This window comes from Triticum aestivum, chromosome 7D (genome assembly GCF_018294505.1).
Source record: "Triticum aestivum cultivar Chinese Spring chromosome 7D, IWGSC CS RefSeq v2.1, whole genome shotgun sequence".
Lineage (NCBI taxonomy): Eukaryota > Viridiplantae > Streptophyta > Magnoliopsida > Poales > Poaceae > Triticum > Triticum aestivum.
In genome coordinates, this window is record NC_057814.1 from 507,403,985 (window position 1) to 507,413,425 (window position 9,441).

Below are 9,441 nucleotides of genomic sequence, written 5' to 3' on the forward strand. Positions count from 1 at the left end.
AGCAAGCCTATCATGGCTGAAAGATCCGGAGATGATGTCTCAACACTACCTACTCCCTGAAAGCAGCCTTTACCTAAATGTATTACCTTAGCTTCAACTCCTAGTGCCGGGCAGTTCTCATCATATATACTAATGCTCACTGCCATTTGCAGCCATATGGATATAAATTAGCTGACAGTAGATATTTTCTTACCTCTTGACTGGTTACATATAGACAAGGAACAAGTTTTTTTAATAGATAATGCTAGAAGAGAGCAGCACACACAGCCAGCATAAAAGGCAATTTCAGGTTCTGATTTGAAGTGGCCCAAACAATATAGTATCATCTTTTCCGGCAAAATTCATACTGGTCCATGTCCTCTATTGCTCGGATCGATGGAAACGGATGAGCGGGCCGGCTAGAACAAGGCATATACTAGATAAGTGGACCCATTTTAGGCGCATTTAACGGCAACGCGAGCCCTGAAGTTGAGAGGGGCAATCACTGGGATGGAATGCCACAGGTTTGCAGTCCAAGATTAGAAGAAAACTTCTTCATAAAGATTAGTAGCAGGAGAAAAGAAAGACCGAATAAGCTTACCGTGCAAGCTTGATCCCGGGGCAGTTATACTGAACCTAATGACTGGCTATGCTTGGGAGGGCCTTAGTTTCTCCGTCAAGCCGGCTTGGTTAAGCTCTTTTATATATAGTCCCCGGAGAGAACAAAAAGTGCCTGAGGTTGTTGGTTGGTGCATATCTGTGTGGTCCAAGCTAATCCCGGAATTAAGCCACTATATATAGGCAGCTAGCTTAGCTTGGCTTGGCTTGGTTTGGTCGCTGTTTTTGCAAGGGCATCAATCCTCAGCCTTCACTCCATGTCCTCCTCTCTTCCAAGGCAAAGCAGCAGTGCCTAGCTTAGCTTGGCAGAGGACGGAAGCAAGAGAAAGCAAGACAAAAAATGTGCTTGCACCGCTGCATGGCACTAGGGTGCTAATAACAATACACAAAATATTAAGAAGTATTCTCAGGCTTAGTGCCGGCCAATGCAGTTGGTAACAGCGGTGGTCACTTGCTTGGCAGGGGGCCACGAGATCGCACAGCGGCAACCCCCTGGAGATTCGCGAGTTGACGCTGCTTTTTCCCCTCGCGTGGCGTGGAGCCGTGGACACTGGGCGCGCGCACGCGTGCACGCGTGAGCGCGAGCTGTGCCACTCCCTGGGTACTGGGTAAACTAAACCGGCACCGCGCACCAGGCCATCATCAGAGCCGACATGCACAGGACTGTACTACAGGAGAAGACTGCATTGCACTCAGGTTGCCGTTGACCCCCACCGCATGACCAGAAGCTTCCTCAGACAGATTTCAGATAGAGAGAGAGAGAGAGAGAGAGAGAGAGAGAGAGATTATGGCTGGTCCTAAAGAATGGTTTTCAGGGAGAGAAAGAAAATGGAGAATTTGTGCTGTGGCAGACATGGAACTTGGAAGAGACCAAGGAAGAAGAAGAGATGAGAAAGAGTGGGTGGCTAGGGTACCTTGCATCCGAGGGAGCAGAAGCGGAACGAGTCCGGGAGGCTGCGGCAGCAGATCTCGCAGGTGTTGGTGACGCCCTTGCCGGGCCTGGCCTGCGGCCGGCCGTTGAGGAACACGATCTTAGCGCTGTTGATCACGTACGTCTGCACGTGCGCGATGTCGATCAGCTTCCCCACCTCCGACACCCGGATCACGTTGTGGTACGACGAACGACGTATCTGCGCGACACACATCCATCCATCACAACTCAGAAACCACCACACAACACAATCCAGCCATGGATGATTTGGTTAAGAGTGGTGTGTACCTGGACGACGTGGTGGTCGCGGTGCGCCGGGACGCAGTAGGAGCAGAGGGCGCCGGCGGCGTGGTTGCAGCCGAGGCAGAAGAGGTTGCACTCGTTCTTGCTCAGGTCCGGGTGCGCCGGGCAGGGCACGAAGAAGCTCGTGCCCAGCAGCGGCCGCAGCCACGGCGGGCCCAGGTCCTCCTCCGACCGCACCATGGGGCTCTGCTGCACGCTCACCATCACCTGCACCACATCTCCACGAGGGGCACACGCAACACAACACGATTAATCAATCACCACACCGTCCTCGTACCCTCCAAAAACAAAATGCAACTCGCCGCCGGCCGCCACGAGCAGTAGCACTAGCACAGTACCTACAGATTAATCCGCCAAGTACAGAACTTTACCATGTCACCACCAGACGGCGCCCTTCGATCTTCTTCCAGGGTCACCGGATTGATCAACCAAGGCCTTGGGATTCCAAGCGGCGGCGGCGGCGGCAGACCAAGAAGACGACGGCGACGAAGAAGAGAGAATCAATCTGCCAGCTGACCAAAGCATACGCGAGATGAATGCAGAAGCAGGGGAAAAAAGCACGCGCGACGCGACGGCTCCACCACGGCCGGGGCCCGGATAACAACAGTATTAACGAATCAGCCGTCCGTTACCTGGTCGACGGGCGGGCAGAGCCGAGGGAGGAGGCCTCAGCGGACTGGCAAGCTCGAGCGGAGACGGCGGGGGGCGGCGGCGGCGGCGGAGACGAGGGTGAGGAGGGGATTCAATCCTGTACTCGGGGCTTCTGGAGATCGAAGAGGACGGAAGCGGTGTCGTGTGATCGTATATATCACAGGAAAGGAAAAAACACATATATTTGTGTTGTGTATTTGTATATGGACACGGATATATATCGACCGATGCGATGCCTCCCTTTCCCTCCTCTTCTCGACAACGAGAGAGGGACGGACGGGAGAAAAACAACGACGAAAAAAGGCGAGAACGGAACGGTGGAAGCCGATGTAAGGCGGTTTGGTTTGCATCAGAGACGTGTCCGCGGTTCTTTCCTGCGATAGCTAAAGCTCCAAAAAAGAAATCGTCTTTTACGCTCCCGCGCCCATGCTTTCACGTAATCGCGCATTTGGTTTTATTTTGCTTTTGTCCATGAGTGAAATGAAATATTCTCGCTCGGATATTCATTATGCATTATGCCGTCGAGTTCCCCCTTTTCCCCGGCCGTTCCTCTCTAAACCCTAGGAGAGAGGCAATCTCTGGCTAGGTCAATGCGCCCTCCTCCGCTTGCTCTGTCTTGTGGGAGTGTGGGGAGGCCCTGATCTGCCGGATGGAGTTGTGGGTTGTAGGTTTTAATTGTCCGTTGCTTCCGCCCTTCCAACAACGGTGGTGGCGGCGTCGCTCAATACAGTCTTCTTCGGCGACGCGTCGCTGGTGATGTGGGTGGTGTCGGGTCGGCGAATAAGGTCCCCTCAAGTCTTTCCATCTCGACAATGTCGTCTGCGACGGCGTCAAATTCTCGATAGTGTATTATCCCGCTTGGTCATTCTTATGGGTGAGGTTATGGTCATCGGTGTTTGTTGGCACAACGGCGACGACAACTCCCCTATGCAGTTTGTTCTTCCACCCTCGCCTTCGCCTCATCGATCAGCATCTGGTGTTAGCATGAGACCCATGATAAATGATTGAGGTTTGTAATTTGTGGCTCTTCCAGCGGTGACGATTTCATCGCCAAGATGCTGGTCTGATAGGACCGTGTCATTTATAACTTATCGTTGTGATCAAGTTCGACGGGCTGGATCCGACAACAGAGTGTTGGCATTGTGGGCCATTCGAGAGAACGGAAGTGGTTGAAACCAGGGAACTTCGATATATTTTTTAGGGGTTGCACTAGTTAGGTTAATAGATTCAAGTGTTTTTTTTTAACAAAGAAATGCATCCTCTAGGACTTATGTGGTTGTGATATACTAATATTATATTGTCGGTATTGAGTGTGTGGATTTTCCTCTGGAGCCTCATCAAGCCTTCCTGGAGACTAACTTGGTTATCATGGGTGCCGCTTCGCATCAAGATTTTCTTTTGGCATGTTTACCAGGGACGCTGCTAGACAGCCGGCCGTCTGGCACAACGCGGTCTAGCTTACTCTTCATAATGCCTCCTGTGCGATCAGGAGCCTGAAACCATGGAAGGCTTCTCATTGGCTGCTCATTCTCTCATCGGGTTTGGCACGAGGTCTTCGCATGGTGCCGAAGCACCACCACCACCCGCCCGAGCCAAGGGCTCGAGTTCCGTGAATGATTTTTCTTGACCGTTCACGACGTGCCTACTGCTATGCGCCGAGGACTCGCCTCGCCACCCTCATCATCCTCGCCGCTTGGAGAATTTGGAATCACCGGAATGCTGCGTTTTCAACGGCGACATACCATCGATCTCTCTTCTCGCGGATGGCATTCAAGAGGACGCCAGAACCTAGTCTCGCGCTGGAGCCAAGGGGCTCAGAACCCTTCTCGACGCGCCTTAGCGATAGCTACTTGGGGTCGCGCACCTCTTGTTTTGAGATTATATCTATTTCTTCTCCTATAAATGCAACGATATGCAAGTCTTTTGCGTACTCGCGAAAAGACTGGGGATTTTAGGCAAGATTTTTTCACTTTTTAAAACACAACTATTTTGTGCAAGTTTTTTTTAGAACAGTCAGTTTTATATAAGTAGCTCAAGTACTTTTCAGATGAACATGAGAAAGGGTTTTTCATAGTCTTAATGGCTCTCAATTAAATAGGTGTACCTTTGCACACGTACATGTACATACAATCTGAGGGATCATTTTGCAATAAGAAGATTTTACGGGATATGAACAACGAAAGGGAAATGTCATGGGGGATACGGCGGAGAAAAAGAAGAGGGAAACGGATTCCCACGGCGAGCGATACGGGCCGTCCGATGGGGACTCTGCTTTTGTGGAAGATGGCCACCAGGGGTGCGATAACTGACAGGGACTTTGGTGCTCGATGACGACGGCGCCCAATTAATTTCCTGCCATCCATCCTTCCCTGCTGCTTGGTGTGTGTATTCATGTACAGTTGCTTTTGCACAATCCACCCCAATTTATTACCATTGAAATGCCAATCGGGCATCTTGAGCGCCAAGACATGGTCAAGTTGGATGGGTGGTGGTGGCGCCTCTGGCTATTTCCAGCAACCACTCAACAATTGTACCCGCATATTTGTACTTGGTTTAGGAGACCCATGTCCTTTGGAGAAAGGAACAAGGCTTGGGGGGCGTATCTTCCTTGTGTTTTGACATGTCTAAACGGTGAGCTTGTTCGCCATGCCCATCGAAAGCAAGCAATTAATTTGTATATATCTTCAGTATGCAGGAATTTAGTTATAATCTTGCAGTTGTGCATGGTAGTGCACCTAGCTGGTCCTGCATTCGTGTTTGCTACTTATAGAATTGTTGCATATACATCTTCATTTTATTTTATTTTTTGCGATAGGCATATACATCTTCATTAACTTGTCATATCTCCTCGACGCTATTACATTGACTTAAGAGATATGCATAACTTTGTTTTTGATGAAGTTAAAACTAAACTTCTTTTTTCCTTCATAAAAAAGACCAGTCACAGTTGAAACAAAATTAACAAACTAAATTTGCAGGGTTTTCGATGTTTCTTTTTATTTACGCAGATGTTAAAGAGGGGGAAAAAAATACCATTTTCGGAAAAGGAACAAAAGCTATCAAAATTGTACATGGTATGATTAAAAACTTTGTTGTCTAAAAATAACGAACTCGAAAAAAGTTTCGCAATTTTGGTGTGCACGTAGCGGCATTAGAAAGATTTGCCACACACAAAAAACCGAGAATCTCTAACTCAGTTGTTTTTGCTAAATGAAAAATTTGCGCATATGTTGAAAGAGTAAACTAAATTTGCAGGGTTTTCATGGATTTTTTTTGAACTTCGCAGATGTTAAGAGAGAAAATAAATCACCATGTCAAAAAAGAAAATGAAAGCTAGAAGATGGCATGTGATCTTCTATATCTAAATTTCTTTCAACATATGCGCTTCAACATCACCTCAATTATTGATAGCCTGTTCGATCGAAATTGTGTGACATCATCAAGTCATGCATATACTCATAAGTTGCAATTTTGCATTAATATATCCATGCAAACTATGTCACGTCATCAAGTTATGCATGTCAGACACAAGTTAAACTTTCTTTTTGTGTCGATTTATCTATGCCCATGGACAATATACGACTATACGTGTTGGACGCTTGCAGCAAAAGTGTATGGTTCATGCCTCATATTTTTTGTTAAGGTTAATAAAGTTGTTTTATATTTTAATGCATTATTTTGCCACATACTTCACACGTTTTTGTTTGAAATGTAAACTACAAGCACTCTTACATTTTTCTTCATTAGGTTTATTTGTTTTTAAAACACCTATGTCCTCCCTCCGTCCCAAAATTCTTGTCTCAGATTTGTCAAGATATAGATGTACCTAATACTAAAACGTGACTTGATACATCCGTATTTAGACAAATTTAAGACAAGAATTTTGAGACGGATGAAGTATACATTTACTTTAACATGCTAATGTGCGGGGCATTATCTAGTTCGGCGGCTTCAGTGTGCGCCTAGCGGCACAAGAAAGATTTTCCACACACACAAACCCAGGAATCTGTAAATCAACTTGTGCCGAGAAGCCATATCAAGGGCAAAAGAATCTCCACAGTATCAGTATCAGACGCATGAGGCCAAAACTGAAAAAAGGGCCGTGTAACCTGTCCCTTCCCTAACCATCTATCCTGAGTGGCCGAGTGATGATGATGCTCCATTTCCTCTCCTTTTTCTTCCAAGTTTCTTTTTGTTTTCTGTTTTGTGCTTCCCCGCATCTGCCTCTGACCTATGCTTGTCTAGCTTGGAGTCTTGGACGTCACCAAGATAGACGGACGGAGCGGCGATCATCCTCGGTTCGTTTTGTTTTCGTCACTGGCGATTCTCGATCCCTCGGCGGCGTGGAATAAGTTTTTCTTCTCGGGGAAGAAGGCCGCGTGTGCTGGTCTCGATAAGCCTACTACAGTACCATTTTCCAGGAGCAGGGTCAGATATCCTTTCGGAACCGGGGCAAAAGGCCAAGAGAAACCGCAGCACGGAGCATTTGGAAGCATACAAACTCTTCCCAAACATGGTCGTGTCTGAACGACAAGGGAAGCCGCAGCACGCACGCCTGTGGATGTTCTGGCCGATGTTCCAAAACTATGGTAATAATTATGTCCGATTGTTTCACTAACATAGAATTTCGGGTCTCCGTCACTGATCTCACACATGGCCTTGTGTGTCCCGTTGAAAGGGACCCATATGGTAGATTATTATGCTTCATGTTCTTGATAAGCATGTCCGGTTCGTTTTTGCGCCTTGTGTGCACACACTTCACACGCAAGCATGATGACTCAATAAAATACAACTAAATTGCGACTTTAAATCAGGTATCTGTCATCGGTTGTCACCATGCGTGATTCTCTCTTTTCGAGAAATTTCACAGCAAAATCCTAGTCTGGATTTTTTGTAAAATCACGATTCTAGTCTGGATAAGATCTATCATTTGACTACCGCCTTCCAGTAGTTTGGACTGGACTGAGGTTAACAGTGAGAATTGTGGCAAAACATGATTTCGACACGCGAACACGATAGTTAACCACCCGCTTGGATTCGTCTCGACCGCCGCCGGTTCCTCTTGTGTCTCGTCTTCCTGCCAATATTTGAGGTCGCCACTGGCCAGCCACCGGTGGTCACGAGGCACCTCCTCACTTGCCCTCACTTTGTCGGCTCTCTTCCTGTCGTCGCTCCGAGGAAAATACAACGTGTGCTGAGAATTGTGTGATGCATGGCGAGGAAATTTGTCGGGAATGGTGGATGTTCTCAAGTAGCAGGGCGACATATCATGTAGGAGCTTTGGGTAGTTTTTGGCGGTAGCCAGGGAGCGTGGCATCTGGATTGTGCTTTTGAACTTCATTGGTTGGATCAAGTGACTATGGATATTGAGGCATCTTCAAGCACTAACTTCCTTTTTGGGATGAAATTTTGATTTCACCTTTCTTGGTTTGATCCGGCAACAATCATGAACGTGCATGGGCCATCTACTTCCCCGAGGCATTGTTTTCGATGTTCGATACTGGAGATCATGCCAATCGGACATATGAGGGTATAGTCTCGCCACTAGTACCTTCTCTATATAGTAAAAAGTCCCGGTCTCATCTTCACTAGGTTGGTTCTGACATGTCGGTGTACATGCAACATCTCCTTGAAGGCGTTATCTTGAAACTAGTCTGATCTGCAAAGTGAATGTCCTAGGTCTTGACTTCACTAGTTGGACGTGGCTCTTCATAGCGATGTTGTAGAATTATTATTTTAGTTTTTCATGCTTGTTGTTATGGTTGCTTTGTTTGGGCCATGTTTTGACAATCCATTTGATTTTTGTTGTAACTTAATTTTTCGGTATTAATTCTGTTGGCCTCATCTGAAATGAACTTTAAAAAGTGTGCACAAAGAAGAACACACGAGAAACCTCAAGGGCGACATCACAAAAGACCACCCTATTCTTTGACAAGCATCAGCATGAAGTGTCACCTTTTAGACCGGGTGAAAGTAACACTCATCTCCTGGCTTATTGGATTAGTTTTGACTGCGAATTTATGGCGCAAAGCGCACTGGTAAAAGCATCATTCATCTCCTTTGTCCTAAAAGACATGACTTTATGCCTACGAAATTTGGCGAAAGCTTGCGTTGCCTTTATGTGTGTTCATTTATGTCCTTTTTTATCCCTTATTAAGCTCTTCCGTTCGTTCATTTTTAGTCACGCGCTATATTGTGTCGAGAAGCATCTAACAAACGAACAACCACACGTATTCATTGAAACAACAAATATTGGAGAGTAGATTCTCTAAGCTTGGTAACCAACAAAGTCACTAGACATATATGTTGCCTATCGTTAACGCGATGTTATCAATAGATATACCGTCTATTATAGAAACGCTGTTATGTCTTGATGAGGCACATTAGGTAAAAACGTGTGTGTTGATGACCAATGAGCACAACCACCCACAAAAACCATCTAATGAGCGAACATGTCAATCCCAACAGTTTTAGGCAAATGCGTTGCCAAAATGGTTCATCTCAGTTTTGTTGATTGTGATGCTACATGGTCCATTGTCGGCCCCATAATGTGGGAGCAACTAGTTAACGAGAGCTCCTTCGGGAGCCTCGCAACGATCAGCGCCACTCGGCGCGCTCTCAGCCATTTGCCACGTGTCGCGCTCTGGACGCTCTCTTCAGATTTTGTTTTTTTTCCCGCACGCGTTTTCGGCTTTTTAAACGGTTTTTTTCGATGTTTTGGTTTTTCCCGGTCTTCCTTAGCGTTTCGACCAAAAAAAAATTGAATTTTTTTTTGCGCGAAAAAACGCGTTTACTTTTTTTTTCTTTCGTGAAAAGTCACTTTTTTTCGCGAGAGGCACGGTTATGCTTTAGCGAGAGTTCACGGCCATGCCTTTCGGAAACAAAAAAAAAACACATTTCCTGTTTTTTTTCTTTCGCGAGAGTCACGGTTTTACTTCCGCGAGAGGCACGGTTGTGCT

General features: G+C 46.6%; 1 protein-coding gene across 2 annotated transcripts in view; it reads right to left on the reverse strand.

The window, feature by feature from the left end:
- The window catches only part of LOC123167559 (protein RGF1 INDUCIBLE TRANSCRIPTION FACTOR 1), a 4,816-nt gene extending 2,023 nt beyond the window's left edge, over positions 1–2,793 (reverse strand). The window contains exons 1-4 of one of the 2 annotated variants that reach the window (XM_044585393.1): positions 2,464–2,793; positions 2,203–2,343; positions 1,817–2,038; positions 1,512–1,727 (exon numbers count right to left, since the gene is read on the reverse strand). In XM_044585393.1, coding sequence (XP_044441328.1) covers positions 1,512–1,727; positions 1,817–2,038; positions 2,203–2,205 — 441 coding nt within the window. In that variant the 5' untranslated portion in view covers positions 2,206–2,343; positions 2,464–2,793. Of the gene's footprint in view, positions 1–1,511; positions 1,728–1,816; positions 2,050–2,202; positions 2,344–2,463 lie in introns of both variants that reach the window. The other variant, XM_044585394.1, reaches the window with a different exon arrangement.
- Positions 2,794–9,441: the final 6,648 nt, after the last annotated feature.